The sequence below is a fragment of the Hyperolius riggenbachi genome, chromosome 2 (assembly GCF_040937935.1).
Source record: "Hyperolius riggenbachi isolate aHypRig1 chromosome 2, aHypRig1.pri, whole genome shotgun sequence".
Lineage (NCBI taxonomy): Eukaryota > Metazoa > Chordata > Amphibia > Anura > Hyperoliidae > Hyperolius > Hyperolius riggenbachi.
This window is the reverse complement of record NC_090647.1, coordinates 97,910,321-97,932,971: the sequence shown is the minus strand read 5'-3', so window position 1 is coordinate 97,932,971 and position 22,651 is coordinate 97,910,321. Positions and strand designations below refer to the sequence as shown.

Below are 22,651 nucleotides of genomic sequence, written 5' to 3'. Positions count from 1 at the left end.
AGAACTGGTGATTACAATAGCAGATGTAACATGATAAATAAAATGTATGACAGAGAGCAAGCAAGCTATTAAATACAATTCCAAGACACAAAAGGGTGAGAGAACCCTGCCCTTGCGAGCTTACAATCTAAAGGAATGGGGTGGAAACAAGAGGTGGGGGAAGTATACAGTATATGTACAGGCAGTGTGTGATTAGGTTATTTAGTAAGGAGTAAAACTAGATGCGAGGTTGAAGGGTGCATGGCCTAAGCTAGAGCATATGCTTGGCGGAAACCATGTGTTACAGCATAATACTGCATTGTGAATCATCAATCCCAGTGGAGCATAAGGTATACTAATGCTACTAGCCGTTGATACAAAGCATAATTTTTGCAGATGGAAAGCATAAGACAAAGTCTAAAATAAATTGTGCAGGTGAAAAAACAAAACAAATGGGTAGCTGAAAAACAATCTGCAAAGAGTGCTTCAAGATGCATATGTTTAAGAACACGTGAAAGTTGTAAAACTGAACTCACAGAAGTAATGTAAACAGAACAGAATTTTCCCTGTATTCTTTACATCTTCCGGTGGTTCTGGTTTTGCTAATGAACTTGTAGCTACATACATATATGGAACAGACCTGGAGGCGTATCTAGAGAGGTGCAGGCATGACTCGTGCCATGGGCGCCACAGCACCATGGGCGCCTTGCCTAACCCTGTTCTGCAACCCATGCCTGCCCTTGTGCCATGCTTGCCTCTGTGCTGCGTCCCATGCCTGTCCCTGTACTGCACCACCATGCCTACCCCTGTGCTGAGCCACCATGCCTGCCCCCATACCTCTCCGTCACTCAGATCAGATTCATTCTGTTATCTAAGGAACATGGTTACTTAATTTATGTATGCAGGGTGCACTTGGCTTAGTTTTAGAAAAGAGGACAGAGAGGAAATAACAGAACACATATTTCCGAAAAACTATCTTCAGCAGCATCGAGACCCAAAAAACATAGGCAACCATAACACATATACACAAGAAAAGATGCTGTTTTTAGAGGGGAAGGGGGTTCTAACCAGGAGGGTGCAGTTTCAATGTTTGCCATAGGCGCTATATTACCCAGATACGCCCCTGCCTGGACAAGACCTAGAAGAAGCAGAAAGTCCCATCAATTGTGCAGTTTGAATTCCAGAATTGACAGAGTGGCAAGCCACAGTCAGGATGTGCTGGACCTCCTCCCGTAAAGGAGGGAGAAGCAGCCGAAACCCCAAGTTTGGCATCATTGGTAGAACTTTGGTGGTCCATGAGAGCATAAAGGGGAATTTTGAGGGAAGTGAGACAGGGACGTAACTAGACTTAATAGGGCACTCCTGCAAGAATGATAGCATAAAGCTCCCTTGGTCCCAGAACCCCATGAGGGTCACGTGATCCAGAGCTGGCGAATGGGCCCCCCCTGCGATGGCAGGGGTGATTATTACGCTCATGAAGCGGGATCAAGTTTGGTTATAGTTTAGGGTAACAAAAAGTATGTTAAACAATAGTGTATGTACAGTTTAAACATGTCTCTGACGTCTGTATCGTCCAAAGACTGCTAGTATCCATGCAGCTAGACTAAGCATTTAGCATATATATTTATGTATATAGTACATGGGAAGGGAGAGGGGCACATGAGACACTTATGTAGAAGAAAATTGCTATGATTAGACAATAGTTTTTCAATGTGTTGTTTTGATAAAATGCTGGCCAGTTTCTGCACCTGCCCATAACAACTGTTCAGTTGTTTTGTCCATGACTCGTAAGGAAACCCATACCTGGAACAAAGGAGTTGAGTCAACTTTAAATCCATCTGAGCCTGGCTGCTTGACTAGCGGTAACGCCTCAGGATCGTCCGCAGCCAGCCTGGCGTTAAACTGCACGCTGCCGAACACGCGGGCCTGAGTCTCCGGCTGTGCTTTGTCCTGAGGGCAAAAAACATTTATATCAGTGAAAACAACCACGTACAAAAAAAGAAAAAAAACAATATAAAATACACACTGAAAATAAATAAAGGTCAAAATAGCCATAACACATAGCTGTAATAGAACACATGATAAAAAAAAATAATGTTTTTGCTAGAATAATATTAATATGCTAATGATAAGAAATACATTTCATTTTGAATAGATTGAGAAGGATGCAGAACATCTGTCATGTTATGATTGTTTGGTGTGTCTACATCCCAGAGCCTGATCTTTCTGACACCTGGACCAATCCATTCAGATAAATGGAGGAGCTCTCGCCAACAGCAGACGTCACATACTGCCCCCGGTGGACAACACTAAGACTACACACAGCTAATGTAGACAGTTTTGAATTAGCATGATGCCATTTGTAATCCTAACATAGCACTTCTCCCTTGTAGGACTCAAAGTGCTCAAGAGGTGCAGCCACTAAGGACGCACTCAAACGGCCACCCTGCAGTCTTGCCCAAAGACTTCTTACTGAATAGGTACTGACCCTAGCCAGGATTTGAACCCTGGTCTCCCATGCCAAATGCGGAGCCCTTAACCAGTACACTATCCAGCCACTACATTTATTGGCTAAATCAGAAATGGCGTAAGCTTTGGCTAATAAACCTTCTTTCGTGAGGCATACTTTCATTGTACTGTATGATTCACGGTATCGATGCATCGCAACAATATTACATGATGCGCCTTTTCGCCTACGTTACAACACAATTTGCATAGTGTTAAAGGAGCCTATGAGACATAGCTTGATTCACTTAAAGAGAAACCTTAACCAAGAATTGAACTTCGTTTGGAAGAACAAAGAGAAATCGAGAGCCTGATATGGTGTAGTATTGTTAAGTTGGTTGTGGTTAAAAGCAAAAAATTTAGATATACTCACAAACATGGGTTACCCATAGGCAACTACTTCAAGTGCAGGTGGGGAGTATTAGAACCTGACCCCACTCAGGTTTTTAAGATGTCGCTCTCTGTAGATAGGAAACGGGGTAGCACCCCTCCACCGAGGGTGGACTCAAGATTTCAGCAAGGCTTGGTGTACAGAGGCGCCAGAGTAGAATAAAAACATTTAAAAACCGTCTAAAAGAGGGGGATGTTCAGGTGGACTTACCTCCCTCAAAAATATATAAAACTCAATTGAGTCACAAAATATCAATACAAAAATATTTTATTGAACTCGTGAAGTTCAATAAAATATTTTTGTATTGATATTTTGTGACTCAATTGAGTTGCTGAAAAAAATTGAACTTAATCCCAATCAGTAGCTGATACCCCCTTTCCCATGAGAAATCTTTTCCTCTTCACAAACGAATCATCGGGGGGTCTGTATGGCTGATATTGTGGTGAAACCCATCTCACAGTGTGATGTCAGGACCATGGTTCTGCCATCACACTGTGGGAGCCTTCTTGCATTGTGGGAAATAACAGCTGTTTACATTTGCTTCCAACTGCCCAAAAAGCAAGCCGCATCTCCTTCCACTGACATCACCTGCCAGCAGTAAAAATGTCACTGTGAGATAAATGTCAGAATGTAAATCAGGAAGAGGAAAGATTTTACAATGGTCAAACACTGAGTAAATCATTTATACATATTTATTGTAAAAATAAAGCACTTTTTTAATTACATTATTTTCACTGGAGTTCCTCTTTAAGTTACCAATCACAAGTAGCATAGGCTAATATTAGTGAGCAGACGCTACATGTGGTCTTGTCAGTGTAGCGTGCGGCGCCGTGCGCTCTTAAAGGGAACCATAGATGAAAAAAATAAAGATTTTATACATACCTGGGGCTTCCTCCAGCCCCATATGCTTTGATCGCTCCCACGCCACCATCCTCCTCTGCCCGCAGCTACGAGAACCGGGTCCCCGCTGTTCCGTCAGTCGGAGCCAGTCTAAGCGTAAGGGAAGTGCGCTGTTTGCGGATCTCTGCAGCAGCCGCTGGAGAGATACGTAGACGGCACGCTTCTCCTGCATAGCTGCTTCGATGACGTCAGCGACGGGACCTGTTCTCGTAGATCCAGGCAGCGGAGGACGGCGGCGTGGGATCGATCAAAGCGTATGGGGCTGGAGGAAGCCCCAGGTATGTATAACATCTTTTTCATTTTCCCGTCTCACCTTCATCTCTGGTTCCCTTTAACTTATGCAGAATCCTTCCGCGCGATGCGCTGGTAATGCGGCCGTGATACTTCACTAGCACGCCCGTCACTAAATTCATCGGATCAATTTCATTAATCTTATTGGATTGGTTAGAAGATTTTTGTCCATTAGTGGTCTCAAAAGATCATTTCTGATCGTTCGTACAAATTATCGTTCGTAAACAATGGTTCAGCAAATTGTATCAATAGTGGCCACCTTAATAGCCAGGAGAATAGCTGTGTTTGAAAGGTTAGCAATGATAGCGTTTGTACATTTTGCATGATGTATATTCTAAATACAATGCTAATAAGGTGAAAATTGAACTTACCAGAATCTTAAATCGGTATAGTAGAGAGGAGGCATCAGCTAGGCAGCCGTATTCATAGTTAGTTGGGTTATATTTTGGCACGTAGCCATCTGATCCAGTGCACAGGAACACTTTCTCAATACTGCAGTAGAAGGAATTACCCAGGTTCTGTACAGGATCCACCATAACCCGTCCATAAATGACGTCACCTGTGCAATAAACATAGTATTCATGTATGTTTCTTGCCAAACATTAAACCATCCGCATATATATATATATATATCAACTGCAGGATTTCTTGTATGCTCTGCCCCTAGTAGTATATACAGTACATTATATCAAAGAGTCAAAAAAGTAACATTCAGATTTCACATGCAGAATGTCCAATAACAATAAATGGTCTGACATGTTTCGCAGTGAGGAACCGCTTCCTCAGTGGCACACAAAGTATATATAAAGTATATATATTCAATTCCAGGCCTTAAGTCAACCTCAAGCATATCTGTGATACCATACAGGGACGAAATCCCTGCATTCTCCTTAGGAGTGATCATATCAGTGGCTGCAGAGCCAAATTGTAATCACTCTGGAAGTCGCAGCACTTGAGAAATCACAAAGCGGTTAAAGTGGGTTCTGGGCCTCACCGACACACTCATGCCTCAATAGGATGGAATCATTGAAACCGATCGGCTCTGTAAGTAGCCGATTGGGTAGTAATAGGTATGTATTAGAGTAGCCCACTGGCTACAGATAGCGGGGGAGATTTGGTTTGGGCATTAGAGGGGGGGACTAGTTTTAAGCATTAGGTAAGGTGATTTCCTTTTAGGCACTAGGAGTGGGAATAAGTTGCGACATTAGGTGGGGGGGGGGGGTCTTTTTAGGTACGAGGAGGGGGGTTAAGTTTTGCCATTAGGTGGGGGGTATTGTTTTAACACTAGGAGATGGGTTACAATTCGGCATTAAGTGTGTGTGTGTGTGTGTGTGTGTGTGTGCGTGGGGGGGGGGGGGGGGTTGGGGTCATTGTAGGCACCAGGAGAAAGGTTCAAGTGAGAATGGGCAACAGGTTTGTCAACAGTAAAATATCACTTATTTAAATTACCAATATTTTTACTATCAGCATCTCCTGTGCGCCCAACTCATGCAGTGGCAGCTCTATATGTTGTAATATTTCCTCCCTCCCCCTATGCCTAGGCATCGGTCATGTTGCCGCACTTGAACACCGAGCAATTTTCACATTTACTTTAGGGGTTGGTTTCTTAAACACAATGTTATATGGATGGGTATAGGTTTGATAAGGATACAGCACACATAACCCGAAATAAAGTGTATCCCAACACTCACTTTTCCTTGCAGATGTTTCAGTAGGAGTATCTTACCTTCAGAAAATGCTATGTCACTCTCTTGGCCAAATCCCATCGATCCATCTGACAACCACAGAGATTTTTTAGAAAGAAGAATCATCAGGGTGTTCAGACTGAACTCTGTAGCCACTGGATCGCTGACCTATGGAGGGACAGAAGACAATATATAGATTATTCCAGTATTATCTTATGCTAAATCAGATACATACAATATACAGTATTAAATAAACGCGCTGGAGCAATCAATACCCGTTTCATGCAGTTCTGAGTTTATTAATGCAGTTTGAGTAAAGATGGCCATACATCTGGCAATGATGGGCAGATTCGACCACGAGACAGATCTCTCTCTGATCAAATCTGATTGAAGAGAGATCTGTCGGCTGCCAATACACTGCAGGCCAATTTACGATCGATTTCAGCTTGAAATCTCTCAGGAATTGGCTGATTACGCTGCGTCCGCTGCTGCCCCCCAGTGTATAAATGTGTCCCCTGTGTATGCATTTACGCCCGTGGCTTGTGGAGCACAAATTGCGAAAAAAAATGACTGATTTTTCTAAAATCTAAATCTGATTTGGATGTGTTGGAAGAAACTGAATGTTTTATTTGATCTTTTTTTTTTTTACATTTTCTGAAACATCATGCGTATGGTATATTAGTTACGGTTTTCAAATTATTTGATCAAGGGGAACAAAAAGCTAATCCTGTACGGCTACCTTTAAAATGAAACCTGATTATAAAGGTATTGAAATGTGTCAGAACCAGCCTAGCTCCAGCCGTTGCTACCATAGTAACCTCCAGCTCTGTGATACCTGTTGGAATCTGATGTCAACATCGAACGTTATTGGCTCCCGAGGATTGCACATGGTTGGCACGCTGTATTCTTGGTATGGCGAAGTGGCGCAGGGTATGAGCTTCACAGTGTAGGTTCCAGAGTAATCCCGCACCTGGGGAACACATAACATATAAAGTGGTTGGTAAATATTTCCTGGAAGACAGAGTTATAATGGTAATGGTATGCTAGTGGGGGAGGGTAGTGTATGGCATATAGATAAGGGTATGTTGGGGGGGGGGGGGGGGGGTAGTGTTAGGTGTATGTATTGGAGTATGCTAGCGGAGAAGGATTAGTGTATGTTTGGGGGGGGGGGGGGGGGGGGGGTTGTGTTAGGTATATAGATCGGGGTATGCTAGCAGAGAGGGTTTAGTGTAAGGAGCATAGATACGGGTATGTTGGGGGGGGGGGGGGGGGTAGTGTTAGGTGCATATATTGGAATATGCTAGCGGAGAGGAATTAGTGTAAGGTGTATAGATAAGTGTATGTTTGGGGGGGGGGGGGGGTAGTGTTAGGTGTACAGATCGGGGTATGCTAGCAGAGAGGGTTTAGTGTAAGGCACATAGATAAGGGTATGTTTGGGGGGGGGGGGTTGTGTTAGGAAAATAGACGTTAGAGGGATGTACTTTGTAAGGGGGCGAGTGTAAGGTGACAGGTAAGGTAGTACAATTATGTTGGTAATGCAACACTAGCAATACCTGAACTATCGCCAACCCCGCGCCATAATTAAAACATGTCGTTACAACATGTCTGCTAAAACTGATGGTAAATAGTTTAATGAAAAGGTAAAAAATTAAAGAATGTTTAATATTCTAAAATGTATATTCAAACGTGCGCACAGACGTTTATTCTGTTTACAAAAAGTGCTCTAGAGGGAGTAAAAAAATACAACCTAAAAAGAAGAAATGAATTAAGGTGAAATGGGGCCATAGGAAAGAAAGCAGCTTTTGCTCACCACTAATGGTCGCCTGGCTTTTTTAGTTAGATTTGGTGGGAACTAGCATCAACTAGGCCCCCAGACTCTCTTGAGGCCCTGGGCAACTGCCTAGGATTGCCTTGTGGATGATCCGGCTGTGAGAAGAAGCAATGCCACGGATTTACTTACCGCAAAGTCAGAAACAAAGCTCCACTGCTGGATGGGCTGGTGATAGGTGGGCTCGCTCCGCACCAGACTCAGGGTAAAGGTCAGCTCGGGATGGTCCGCACACATGATCATAGACGACAGTGACGTCCCTACATTATACACAATTAAGGACAAGTTGATGAGATTATTTTATAGATATATTTTTTTAATTTATTACACAAATTTTCACCTGTCCTGATCTCTTTCCTAATATTCTACCAGTTCACTAGAAAACGTTTTAATAATTAACATTATGGAGACAATGGGGGTCAACAAAACAGTAAACTGAACTTGTGCATATAGTGCAAATACATTCTGCTGGGCATCAGGTCTACCTTCAGGGCATCACAGGGGGGACTGCTGTATGGGAACAAAGTGAATCTGGGGCCGGCAAATAGTGCCACACATGGGCTGCCCGAAATGTAAGGGGGAAAAAGGCACTCAAATGGTGATAAAACTGTATTAAAAACAGCTAAAAACAAAAAGCAGATGGTTTACCTCAAATGACGACAAATTCATATATAAGATTCAGAAATTTTATAAGCACTAGGCAACACGTTTCGTGGGTCCTTGCCCACTTCCTCAGGCCAAATACAGTGCCAAAGGAAATCTCGACCTGTGTAAGGGGTGCCTTCATGTTTTTATTGTAAACATTCACAGTGCAGGTAGAAAAAGTATGTGAACCCTCGGATGTAAAAACTGGTTGAACCTCCTAGCAGCAATAACTTCAACCAAACGTTTCCTGTAGTTGCAGATCAGATGTGCACAACGGTCAGGAGTACCTCTTGACCATTCCTCTTTACAGAACTGTTTCAACTCAGCAATATTCTTGCGATGTCTGGTGTAAATCGCTTTCTTGCGGTTATGCCACAACATCTCAATCGGGATGAGGTCAGGACTCTGACTGGGCCACTCCAGAAGGTGTATTTTCTTCAGTTTAACCATTTATGCCTCCAAGACATAGTACCTACATCCAGGAGGCCACGTGCGCGTCTGCGCGCTCCCGCGGCTGATCGCGCGCGTGCACGCGCACTCCCGGCCATGGATTCGGTAGCCCAGGAATCAATGTATCGGGCTATGGTGCCCGATCACTGATTCCTCTCCCCCGCTGAAAAAGCGACAGCTTCTCTCGGAAGCTACGCTTTTTCTGAAGCTCTGTCCCTCTAAGCGTACATTGTACGCTTAGAGTGACGTCATGTAAACAAACTCAAGATTGCCATCTTGTGGCCAAAAAGTAAAACTACAAGTAAAAGTAAAAAAACATTACAATACACAAATATTTCCCCCAATAAAACACTATTTATATCCCACCCTCCCAAAAATGCCCACATAAAATGTTTAATAAAAAAAACAAAAAAACATTACTATAAAAAAAAAAACACATAAATATTTACCTAAGGGTCTAAACTTTTTAAATATCTATGTAAAGATGAAATATTTCTCCTTTTTTTTTTTTATAAGCTTGTAAACAGTGATGGATGCAAAACAGAAAAAAGGCTCTTTTATTTCCAAATAAAATATTGTCGCGATACATTGTGATAGGGACATAATTTAAACGGTGAAATAACCGTGACATATGGGCAAATACAATACGTGGGTTTTAATTATGGAGGCATGTTTTATTTTAAAACTATAATGGCCGAAAACTGACAAATAATGAATTTTTTCATTTTTTGTCTTATTCTTCCTGTTAAAATGCATTTACAGTAAAGTGGCTCTTAGCAAAATGTACCCCCCAAAGAAAGCCTAATTGGTGGCGGAAAAAACAAGATATAGATAAGTTCATTGTGATAAGTAATGATAAAGTTATAGGCTAATGAATGGGAGGTGAACATTGCTCGGATGCATAAAGTGAAAACGACTGAAGGCTGAACTGGTTAAGCCATTCTGTTGTTGATTTACTTCTATGCTTTGGGTCGTTGTCCTGTTGCAACACCCATCTTCTGTTGAGCTTCAGCTTCTGGACATATGGCCTTTAGAGTTGGGCCGAACGGTTCGCCTGCGAACGGTTCCATGCGAACTTCCGTGGTTCGCGTTCGCGTCCCGCAGGCGAACCTTTGCGGAAGTTCGGTTCGCCCCATAATGCACATGGAGGGTCAACTTTGACCCTCTACATCACAGTCAGCAGGCCCAGTGTAGCCAATTAGGCTACACTAGCCCCTGGAGCCCCACCCCCCTTATATAAGGCAGGCAGCGGCGGCCATTACGGTCACTCATGTGCCTGCATTAGTGAGAGTAGGGCGAGCTGCTGCAGACTGTCTCTCATAGGGAAAGATTAGTTAGGCTTAGCTTGTTCCTGGCTGCATACCTGTTCTGTGAACCCAACACTGCATACCTGTTCTGTGAACCCACCACTGCATACCTGTACTGTGAACCCACCACTGCATACCTGTTCTGTGAACCCAACACTGCATACCTGTTCTGTGAACCCACCACTGCATACCTGTACTGTGAACCCACCACTGCATACCTGTACTGTGAACCCACCACTGCATACCTGTTCTGTGAACCCAACACTGCATACCTGTTCTGTGAACCCACCACTGCATACCTGTTCTGTGAACCCACCACTGCATACCTGTTCTGTGAACCCACCACTGCATACCTGTTCTGTGAACCCACCACTGCATACCTGTTGTGTTCAGTGAACCTGCCACTGCATACCTGTTCTGTTCAGTGGACCCGCCACTGTATACCTGTTCAGTGAACCCGCCACTGCATACCTGTTGTGTTCAGTGAACCTGCCACTGCATACCTGTTCTGTGAACCCGCCACTGCATACCTGTTCTGTTCAGTGGACCCGCCACTGTATACCTGTTCTGTTCAGTGAACACGCCACTGTATACCTGTTCAGTGAACCCGCCACTGCATACCTGTTCTGTTCAGTGGACCTGCCACTGCATACCTGTTCTGTGAACCCGCCACTGTATACCTGTACTGTTCAGTGAACCCGCCACTGCATACCTGTTCTGTTCAGTGGACCCGCTACTGTATACCTGTTCTGTTCAGTGAACCCGCCACTGTATACCTGTACTGTTCAGTGAACCCGCCACTGCATACCTGTTCTGTTCAGTGGAGCCGCTACTGTATACCGGTTCTGTTCAGTGAACCCGCCACTGCATACCTGTTGTGTTCAGTGAACCCGCCACTGTATACCTGTTCTGTTCAGTGAACCCGCCACTGCATACCTGTTCTGTTCAGTGGAGCCGCTACTGTATACCGGTTCTGTTCAGTGAACCCGCCACTGCATACCTGTTGTGTTCAGTGAACCCGCCACTGTATACCTGTACTGTTCAGTGAACCCGCCACTGCATACCTGTACTGTTCAGTGAACCCGCCACTGCATACCTGTTGTGTTCAGTGAACCCGCCACTGCATACCTGTTCTGTTCAGTGAACCTGCCACTGCATACCTGTTCTGTGAACCCGCCACTGTATACCTGACCTGTTCTGTGAACCCGCCACTGCATACCTGTTCTGTTCAGTGAACCTGCCACTGCATACCTGTTCTGTGAACCCGCCACTGTATACCTGTTCTGTTCAGTGAACCCACCGCATCAGTGCGCATACCTGTGCAGTTAAGTGAACCCACCTACCTACGTGAGTGCACGCAGTGTGATATACCACTCCGTGCATACCTGATATGGACAAAACAGGTAGAGGAAGAGGTAGTGCCAGAGCCAGAGGAAGGCCACCCGGCAGGTCTGCGCGAGGTCGTGTAAATGTAATTTCGTGTGGACCTGGCCCACAGTACAGTGCTCGGAAGAAGGCACGTCCCATCACCTCCCAAGATTGTCAGGACGTAGTTGAGTATTTAGCGACACAGAACACCTCATCTTGCTCAGCCACCAGCGCTACTACTAGCACCACTTCCGCTGCATTTGACACTTCGCAAGAATTATTTAGTGTTGAAATCACTGATGCACAGCCATTGTTGTTACAGCCAGATGAATTTTCAGCAGCTCATATGTCTGAGTTACGCGGCAACACTATGGATGTAACGTGTAAGGAGGATGAAGGACCTACTGATGGTGCATGTTTGGATTTGTCTGAGGCAAGCGAAGCTGGGCAGGATGATTACGATGATGACGATGATAGGGATCCTCTGTATGTTCCCAATAGAGGAGATGAAGAGGGGGACAGTTCAGAGGGGGAGTCAGAGAGTAGTAGGAGGAGAGAAGTTGCTGAAATAAGCTGGGGCAGCTCTTCGTCAGAAACAGCTGGTGGCAGTGTCCGGCACCATGTATCACCACCTATGTACAGCCAGCCAACTTGCCCTTCAGCATCAGCTGCTGAGGTCCCCATAGTGCCCACATCCCAGGGTGGCTCAGCGGTGTGGAAATTTTTTAATGTGTGTGCCTCAGATCGGAGCAAAGCCATCTGTTCGCTCTGCCAACAAAAATTGAGCCGTGGAAAGGCCAACACTCACGTAGGGACAAGTGCCTTACGAAGGCACCTGGAGAAAAGGCACAAACAGCAATGGGATGGCCACCTGAGCAAAAGCAGCAGCAGCACACAAAAGAAAAGTCACCCTCCTTCTCCTCTTCCTCCTTCAGGTGCATCATCTGCTTCTGCCGCTTTCTCCCTTCCACCTTCACAGGCACCCTCCTCCACTCCGCCTCTGCCCTTGAGCGGTTCCTGCTCCTCTGCCCACAGCAGCAGTCAGGTGTCCGTGAAGGAAATGTTTGAGCGGAAGAAGCCAATTTCGGCCAGTCACCCCCTTGCCCGGCGTCTGACAGCTGGCGTGGCGGAACTGTTAGCTCGCCAGCTGTTGCCATACCGGCTGGTGGACTCTGAGGCCTTCCGTAAATTTGTGGCCATCGGAACACCGCAGTGGAAGATGCCAGGCCGCACTTATTTTTCGAGAAAGGCCATACCCCAACTGCACCGTGAAGTTGAGAGGCAAGTGGTGTCATCTCTTGCGAAGAGCGTTGGGTCAAGGGTACACCTGACCACGGATGCCTGGTCTGCCAAGCACGGGCAGGGCCGCTACATTACGTACACAGCCCATTGGGTCAACCTGGTGGTGAACGATGGCAAGCAGGGCGCAGCGGACCAAATTGTGACACCTCCACGGCTTGCAGGCAGGCCTCCTGCCACCTCCTCTCCTCCTGCTACATGCTCTTCGCTGTCCTCCTCCTCCTTGGCTGAGTGGCAGTTCTCCTCTCCAGCTACACAGCCCCAGCTCCGCAGGGCCTATGCTGCATGCCAGGTACGACGCTGTCACGCCATCTTAGACATGTCTTGTCTCAAAGCGGAGAGTCACACTGGAGCAGCTCTCCTGGCTGCTCTTAAGAAACAGGTGGATGAGTGGCTGACCCCGCAACACCTGGAGATAGGCAACGTGGTGTGCGACAACAGCAGCAATCTGCTTGCCGCTTTGCATATGGGGAAGCTGACACACATACCCTGCATGGCACATGTCATGAATCTAGTTGTTCAAAGATTTGTGGCAAAGTACCCTGGCTTAGCGGATGTCCTGAAGCAGGCCAGGAAGGTCTGTGGGCATTTGAGGCGGTCTTACACAGCCATGGCACGCTTTGCGGAAATTCAGCGGAAAAACAACATGCCGGTGAGACGCCTCATTTGCGATAGCCCGACTCGCTGGAATTCGACCCTGCTCATGTTCTCCCGCCTGCTAGAACAGAAGAAAGCCGTCACCCACTACCTCTACAACTACAGTAGAATGAAACAGTCTGGGAAGATGGGGATGTTCTGGCCCGACAACTGGACACTGATGAAAAATGCATGCAGGCTCATGCGGCCGTTTGAGGAGGTGACCAACCTGGTGAGCCGCAGTGAGGGCACCATCAGCGACTTAATTCCCTACGCTTACTTCTTGGAGCGTGCTGTGCGTAGAGTGGCGGATGAAGCTGCGAATGAGTGTGACCAGGAACCGTTACGGCAGGAACAGGCATGGGACCAATTTTCATCAGACCCAGCTGTTTCCTCAACACCTGCGGCAGCACAGAGGGGGGAGGAGGAGGAAGAAGAGAAGTCGTGTGCAGAAGATGAGTCAGACTCAGAGGATGATGAGCAAGGTGTTTCTTTGGGGGAGGAGGAGGAGGACGGGACGGCGGCAGGAGAACACCCACAGCAGGCGTCGCCGGGGGCTTGTGCTGCTCAACCTTCCCGTGGTATTGTTCGCGGCTGGGGGGAGGAGGTTGACTTACGTGACGTCACTGAGGAAGAGCAAGAGGAGATGGAGGGTACTGGATCCGACTTTGTGCAGATGTCGTCTTTTATGCTGTCCTGCCTGTTGAGGGACCCCCGTATAAAAAACCTCAAGGGGAATGAGCTGTACTGGGTGGCCACACTACTAGACCCTCGGTACAGGCACAAAGTGGCGGACCTGTTACCAACTCACCTGAAGGTGGAAAGGATGCAGCACATGCAGAACCAGCTGTCAACTATGCTTTACAATGCCTTTAAGGGTGATGTGACAGCACAACGCCAGCAAGGTACCACTGCCACTAATCCTCCTCCCGTGTCCACGCAGTCAAAGACAGGATGCTCCAGCGATCTCATGGTGATGTCGGACATGTGGACGTTCTTTAGTCCAACGCCTCGCCGTAGCCCTTCCGGATCCACCCTCCACCAACGCCTGGAACGACAGGTAGCCGACTACCTGGCCTTAAGTGTGGATGTAGACACTGCTGTGAACAGCGATGAGGAACCCTTGAACTATTGGGTGCGCAGGCTTGACCTGTGGCCAGAGCTGTCCCAATTTGCCATCCAACTTCTCTCCTGCCCTGCCGCAAGCGTCCTGTCAGAAAGGACCTTCAGCGCAGCTGGAGGCATTGTCACTGAGAAGAGAAGTCGCCTAAGTCCCAAAAGTGTTAAGTACCTCACCTTTATCAAAATGAATGAGGCATGGATCCCGGAGGGCTGCTGCTCGCCCCAAGACTAAGTCAGTCCCCGCACACACAGCATCTCTGCCTGCACGCCGTGTGACTGGCTGCCTGGCCTGCCCCAAGAAGACTAAGTCGCTCCCAGTCCCTCCACACAGCATGTCTGCCTGCAGGCCGCTTGACTACCTTCTCCGCCACCACCAACAGGGTCCGGGACTCCAGGCGGAGTGCTGAATTTTTTAGGCCGCTGCTAGCAGCGGCCGCTGTAATAATTTTTCTGGTGCGTGTACATGACTGCCTAATTTTTCTGGCTGCACTGCGGGCAGCTGCAACAACAAAAGAAAAGGCATGTACATGCGCCCATTCCCCTTCGTGATCATTACCTTGCCGTGGTGAAGGGGCTTGCGTATCACAATGAAGCAATGACCAGCGCCTAGATGAGTGTCTCGGGGGGCACACAAAAGATAATAAGGTCGTTGCTTCATTGTGGTCAGATTAAATTTGATCAGCTGGACAGTCACTGTTCTGTCATTCAGCTACATCAGCCAGGCGACCATATGGGCTGTAAAGCCACCAAAACCTGCACTCTCGCCATGGTGCGCACCAGTCCAGCACGGCCGTCACTACACAAACAGCTGTTTGCGGTGAGTTACACGGTGAGTTTGGTGTGTCAGTGTGAAGCAGTACCTTAATTACACTACCTGATTGATGTATACACATGCAAGATGTTTTAAAGCACTTTAGGCCTGTCATTTAGCATTCAGTGTGATTTCTGCCCTTAAAATGCTGCTTTGCGTCAAATCCAGATTTGTCCCGGGGACTTTTGGCGTGTATCCCACTCCGCCATGCCCCCCACCAGGTGTTAGACCCCTTGAAACATCTTTTCCATCACTTTTGTGGCCAGCATAATTTTTTTTTTTCAAAGTTCGCATCCCCATTGAAGTCTATTGCGGTTCGCGAACTTTAACGCGAACCGAACCTTCCGCGGAAGTTCGCGAACCCGGTTCGCGAACCTAAAATCAGAGGTTCGGCCCAAATGGCCTTTAGTTCTCCTGCAAAATGTCTTTAAATTTTAGAATTCAGATTTCCTTTGATGATAGCAATCGGTCCTGGCCCTGACGCAGCAAACAGCCCCAAACCATGATGCCCCCACCACCATACTTCACAGTTGGGATGAGATTTTGATGTTGTTGTGCTGTGCCTCATTTTCTCCACACATGGGGCTTGATTCACTTAAGGTTGCCATACACTGGTCGATCTGCCATCAGATCGACCAACAGATAGATCCCTCTCTGATCGAATCTGATCAGAGAGGGATCTTATGGCTGCCTTTACTGCAAATAGATTGCGAATCGATTTCAGCATACATTACCTGATCCGGTCGGCGTGAGTCCCCCGGTCTCCGCTGTCTTCTTCTCTGTGCTCGGCTCCAGCTTCACTTCACATCCGGGGAAATTTAAACAGTAGAGGGCGCTCTACTGTTTACACTTCCTGTTGGGACAGGAAGAAGTGAAGCCTGCCGGAACCCAGCGGAGAAGGAGCAGCGGGGACATGCGCTGGCGGAGCAGGTAATGTATTGCCACTAGTGTCAGTCGTCAGACATTCGAGCGCCGCTATCGAAGCACTCCCGACCCGCCGGTGATCGAGCGAAATCTTCCGCACGGACGGATCGATGGGAACAATCGATTTCGTATGGAAATCGATAGTTTGGGCAGTATTTGCGCAACGATTTCACGTCATCGCCGCTGCAATAAAGAGACCCCCAGAGCTCCCCGCCGGCCGCCGCTCGTCTCCGCAACCCCCTATGTAGCTGAAAAGATAGTTGTTAGCAATTTCCCTACCACGGCTTTACACCCGCCGCATCTCGCCGCAAGTCCCCGCTGTGTAATTACAGTGTATGAGTTACTGTAATTACACTCGCTAATAACAGAGTCCCGGCAAAGCATCAGCCGCCGGGGCTCCCCATTAGTTCACAGGCTGGGCCATTTTCATTGGTCCAGCCTATGAACCAATGGGGAGCCCTGGCGCTGATTCAAAGATGCTTTGTCGGGACTCTGTTATTAGCGAGTGTAATTACAGTAACTCATACACTGTAATTACACAGCGGGGACTTGCTGCGAGATGCGGCGGGTGTAAAGCGGCGGTAGGGAAATTGCTAACAATTATCTTTTCAGCTACATGGGGGTGTTGCGGAGATGAGCGGCGGCCGGCGGGGAGCTCTGGGGGTCTCCTAATTAAAGGAGACCCCCAGATGCAGCGGCAGATGTTCGGCGGTGGATGTGCGCATGTGTGGGGAGCGAGGCCGTGGTGCTGATGGAGAGCACCACAGGGTAAACCTCGCTCCCCATCGCCCGGTAATAGGAAGCATCGCTCAGGCTTTCGCCTGAGTAATGCTCCCTAACGATCGGCCATCGCATGAGTGAAACTGGCAATAGGATTGGCCGGTAATCCTTGTGCGATGGCAAGGTGACAAGTAGCTTGCATCTGCAAGCTACTTATCACCTTGAATAGCATCAGACCCAATTTGTCTTACTGTGGACTGATGAACTACAAGGCTTTTGAATATACTTTTACAACTCCTTCCAGCTTTATGCAGGTCAACAATTCTTATTCGTAGGTCTTCTGAGAGCTCTTCTGTGCGAGGCATCATTCACATCAGACAATGCTTCTTGGGAAAAGCAAACCCAAAGCTAGTGTGTGTTTTTCTATAGGGCAGGGCAACTGTAACCAACACCTTCAATCTCATCTCATTGACTGGACTCCAGCTGGCTGACACCACACTTCAATTAGCTCTTGGAGATGTCATTAGTCTAGGGGTTCACATAACTTTTCCACCTGCACTGTGAATGTTCACATGGTGTGTTCAATAAAAACAGGGAAACATTTAATTATTTGTGTGGTATTAGTTTAAGCTGATTGATTGTCTATTGTGACTGATAAAGATCAGATCACATTATATGATCAATTTGTGCAGAAATCCATATCATTCCAAAGGGTTCATATACTTATTCTGGCTACTGTATATATATATATATATATATATATATATATATATATATTATATATAATTGTTGTTGACCTTACCAGGGTGTGACATAACAAAAAGACCGTTAAATCGCGCCTCTGTTTTGAAATTGACAACCAGACGTCCTTCTTCGTTGATACGCATGCTGGTCGGGTATAGAGAACCTGAAGAAAAGACACCAATAAATGTATGGATCACTTGCATTAGTAATGAATCTAACTGTCACTGACACATATTCCAGCCACGCAAACATGTTTTCCAGTTATAGTTTAGTTAGAACTCTGGATTCTATCTACCAGCAGATGGCACTGTTGCTAATCAAATGATTAAAATGTTTTACAAAATAATCACACTAATGACTTAAAGAGAACCCGAGGTGGGTTTGAAGAATATTATCTGCATACAGAGGCTGGATCTGCCTATACAGCCCAGCCTCTGTTGCTATCCCAAACCCCCCTAAGGTCCCCCTGCACTCTGCAATCCGTCCATAAATCACAGCCACGCTGCTGACAAACAGCTTGTCAGAGCTGGCTGTGTTTATCTCTATAGTGTCAGTCTGCTGCTCTCCACACCTCCTGCAGAACTCCAGGCGGGGGCCTGCATCCCTTTCCTCCCTGCTGATTGGAGGGAAGGGACGGGGGCAGGGACCGGAGCTATGCAGGAGGCGGGGGAACAGCCGAGACTGACACTACAAATGTAAACACAGCCTCACAGCACGGCTGTGCTTTATGAGGGACTGCAGAGTGCAGGGGGACCTTAGTGGGGTTTGGGATAGCAACAGAGGCTGGGCTGTATAGGCAGATCCAGCCTCTGTATGCAGATAACATTCTTTAAACACACCTCGGGTTATCTTTAACCCCAAAACACAGTACTGTATTATTTTACTTAGTGCAGACATCTTCCTCAGTGCTTAAAGAGGAACTGTCATGAAAATCTTAAAATTTAAGACACATACAAATAAGAAGTTCATTTTTCCCAGAGTAAAATGAGCCATAAATTACTTCTCTCCTATGTTGTTGTCACTTACTGTAGGTAGTAGAAATCTGACATTACTGACAGAGTTTAGACTAGTCCATCTCTTCCTGGGGGATTCTCAGCATGGCCCTTATTCTTTGCAAAGACATTCTCTGAAAATTATTAATTCAAAGATGCTGGCCAGCTTCCCTGCACACTATTTTGGCAGTTGGACGGAGCAACTGCCATTCACTAAGTGCTTGTTAAAATAAAGAAAACCCTGAGAACCCCCCTATGAAACGATGGACTAGTCCAAAATCTGTCAGTAATGTCAGATTTCTACTACTTACTGTAAGTGACAGCAACATAGGAGAAAAGTAATGTATGGCTTATTTTACTCTGGGAAAAATGTACTTCCTATTTGTATGTGTTTTAAATGTTAAGATTTTTGTGACAGTTCCTCTTTAAAGAGAACCTGAGATTTACAAAATACCCTGTATTTATACTTACCTGGGGTTTCCTCCAGTCCCATGAGGTCTGTGGAGTCCCTCGCTGTTCTCCTCGGTCACTTCTTCAGCACATGCTTCTGTCAGACGTCCCCGTCGCGCTCCCGCACCTGGAAGTGCAGTAGCACTGCACAGGTGCAAAAAGCTCCTGGGCACAGGAGTGTGACGGGGTGTGCGCACGGCCGAGCCGCACATGCACTGAAGGGGACGACTGGCCGCGACTGACCCAATTCCCGGGCCAGATAGCGGCAGAATGAAGCAGCCAAGGAGGAAAGATGAGGGAACCTATAGACCTCATGAGGCTGGAGGAAGCCCCAGGTAAGTATAAATACAGGGTATTTCTTGATCTCAGGTATACTTTAAGGCCCAGTTCACACCAACGGTTGCCGCGGCGCTCACCGTTTAAGCCTTGCCCAGCGATGATCCATTGTTTACCGCTGTTTATTACTGGTGTTTGCACAAAATGATGCATTATGATCCTACTTTTCCCCATAGTTTGAGGTGACCCTGAAAGCAAAATGTTGCTTCCATGGACTTTTACCACCACGCTTCTGTGTCATCCTGCAGAGGTGGAAAACGCAGATTGCCACTGAAAGCTGTAAAATGCTTTTCTGCACGCTTGCAAAAAAACATTTGGATGAGATGCCCAAACCCATGTGTACCGTGCAGCCATATCAATAACTGTCCATCAGAGGAACTCACGGGCCCATATGCAACTCCCTTTTTCTCCTGGGTTTTCTCCTAAGTGATATTTTCAAACTTCTCAATAAAATGTGTTTTAAATCATCAGCAAGCAAGAAAATACTTAAAATAGTCTTGATATGACTTTTCCACCTACTTTTTGGTACTTTTTCAATTGCAAAGTGCCAAAAAGTTATTCTAAATAGAAGATGAAAATGTATCTCTTAGAAGAAAACTCGAGAGAAAAAGTGAATTGCATATGGGCCACAATCTAATAACCATAGTCATAGGCTTCAATTCATCAAGCATTACCACATTCGGTAATGCTGAAAACAGCTGACTTTACGGAGCACTTAGTAAAATGTTAATTCATCAAAGCAGTTACCGCATGAGAAGCAGACATTCCTGTGCAGAGAGATAAATTACCGACTTGTTAAGTGATTACCTCAACACATGTCAGGAAAATGTCAGCAAATGTTAATTCTTCAAGCTCACAGCATTCGATAACATTTGTGGTGTTTATCTCCACCTCTCCCCTGTCGATAAGGAGCTTGGAATGCCTTCTCCATGTGTGACAGGACCATAGAAACCTCCCCTGTCCCCTGCAAGTGCTGCTGATAGGTTGGCCAGGCTTCTCAGGTGGAACAGACCCCCCCCAGGCAGCCAGGGGAGAGAAAAGAATTAAAGTTATTTTCCAGGCACCCTTCTTTTCTAGGCACCCTTCGGTAGTGTAACCCCTTCAGTGCCTGTTTAAATATGCAGGGATGCAAGTGGGAGCTCGTGGCAAAATGACCTAAGCAGGGAATGTGTAATGTTTCTCAGCAGTTCATCTAAGCTGTGGCAAGTAAATAGAAACTTAAGACTAATGAGACAGATTCAGCAAGAGCAGAGGCAGCACAACAAATATAAAAGGCACATGTATAGGGATGTCGGTGCTGCCTCTTTCCTATTGTAATGCCCTCACTGCACGGACCTCTTCGGTAACTTACCGAACATCTACCACATGTGTGAAAATATTGATGAATTAGCACAGTGACGTGTAAAATACTGAATGCGGTATTTTAAGGACTGGGATTTTGTTATTGAACACCCTTTGATGAATTGAAGCCATAGTCTAATGTCCCTGTCACAGTCTAAAGGTAGCCACACACGTTACAATTGTTTGATTTTGATTAAATGCAACCAATCTCATACAATTTTTTAGTTGAAATTTGGAAGAAATTGGTCAATATAACACGCAGGTGTATTCGAGATTGCTGCTATTTCGGGAAAAAAAAATTGTAAAACATTAAAAAAGTTGGATGATTATAAAATCTTCCTGCATGGCAACCTTTCACTAACTATTGATTATTTTGCATTTTCATCGTCATCATCCATTCATAATAGGCTCGATCCAATTCACTTTTTCTCCAAGGTGATATTTTTAAACCTTATCAATAAAATGTCTTTTAACCTCCTGGGCGATAATCCCGAGCTCAGCTCGGGCAATACCGCCGTCGAGGATTTCTCAGGCCCTGCTGGGCCGATTTGCATATTTTTTTTTGTTACATGCAGCTAGCACTTTGCTAGCTGCATGTAACATCCGGTCGCCGCCGATCCGCCGCATTATAGGGCCCCCCCGCGCGATCCCGTGCACAGCCTGGCCAATCAATGCCAGGCAGCGCTGGGGGGTGGATCAGGACTCCCTTCGTCATCGCGATCGTCGCCATGGCGACGGGGGAAGCCAAACAGGAAATCCCGTTCTGAACGGGATTTCCTGTTTGCTCTGATCGCTGGAGGTGATTGGAAGGGGTGGGGGAATGCCGCTGCACATCAGCGCTAGGCTAGCTACATGATTAAATAAAAAAAAAGTGCTGCCCCGCCCCCCCTGGCGATGTTATTGTATCACAAAGGAGGTTAAGCCACCAGCAGCCAAGAAAATACTTACTAAAATACTTAATACTATAATTTTGCAGTACTTTTTTGTACTTTCTCAATTGCACTCAATTTTCAGAGTACTGAAAAGCTATTTTAAACAGAAGATGAAAAATTATCTCCTAGGAGAAAACTTGGGAGAAAAAGTAAATTAAATCAGACCCAAGGGCCCATATGCAATTCAGTTTTTCTCCTGGGATATAATTTTCATCTGTTTTTTAAAATAACTTTTTATCATTTACATTACATTTGCAAAGGTACCCAAAAATTGGTGAAAAAGTACTATAAAAATTATTTTGATTATTTTCTTGCTTGCTGCAATGCAATTCACTGTTTCTCCTCAGTTTTCTCCTGGGTGATATCTTGCCACCATGTCCCATATGCAAATTTTTTCACCTGAGTTATCTCCTAGGAGATGATTTTTATCTTCTCTTTAAACTAAATGTTTAGCATTATACAATTGAAAAAGTACCCAAAAGTTGGTGAAAAAAGTGCTATCAAATATATTTTGAGTAATTTCTTGCTTGGGGACTTTAAAGGAATTTTATTGGCAAGCTGTGAAAATATTACCTAGGAGAAAACTCAGCAGAAAAAGTGAATTGCATGTGGGCCAAGGTGTTACGCTTGCGCCATTTAAACCCCAATCACTATAAATAGGCAATGTCTCTTATGCTAAATCATTAAACATGATGTTCTCGCAAATGCATATAAATGGTGCCTGAACTTGGCTGAAAACACAAAGGCCTCGATTCACTAAAGGGTGCTAAGTGTTAGCACGCCAGTGAAGAGGCAGTTAGGACACGAAAACGGCCGCTTCACGCGCTAAGATGCGTGCAAGCGTTTGCGCCGATAACCTCGCACCGGTGCGTGAGAAAGGTTGCACCGTTCGCATGCAAAATAACCTGAGCTGCTATTTTGCACACGAACGGTGCAACCTTTCGCACGCACTGGTGCAACGTTATCAGCGCACCGCGCAGCGCTAAACTTTGCGT

At 46.0% G+C, this 22,651-nt stretch overlaps 1 protein-coding gene across 1 annotated transcript in view; it reads right to left on the bottom strand.

The window, feature by feature from the left end:
* Positions 1 to 22,651, bottom strand: part of FREM2 (FRAS1 related extracellular matrix 2) — a 317,024-nt gene that overhangs the window by 5,956 nt on the left and 288,417 nt on the right. Inside the window, exons 18-23 of the mRNA XM_068267101.1 lie at positions 17,664 to 17,768; positions 7,712 to 7,839; positions 6,587 to 6,721; positions 5,793 to 5,919; positions 4,438 to 4,625; positions 1,783 to 1,929 (exon numbers count right to left, since the gene is read on the bottom strand). Coding sequence (XP_068123202.1) covers positions 1,783 to 1,929; positions 4,438 to 4,625; positions 5,793 to 5,919; positions 6,587 to 6,721; positions 7,712 to 7,839; positions 17,664 to 17,768 — 830 coding nt within the window. The remainder of the gene's footprint in view (positions 1 to 1,782; positions 1,930 to 4,437; positions 4,626 to 5,792; positions 5,920 to 6,586; positions 6,722 to 7,711; positions 7,840 to 17,663; positions 17,769 to 22,651) is intronic.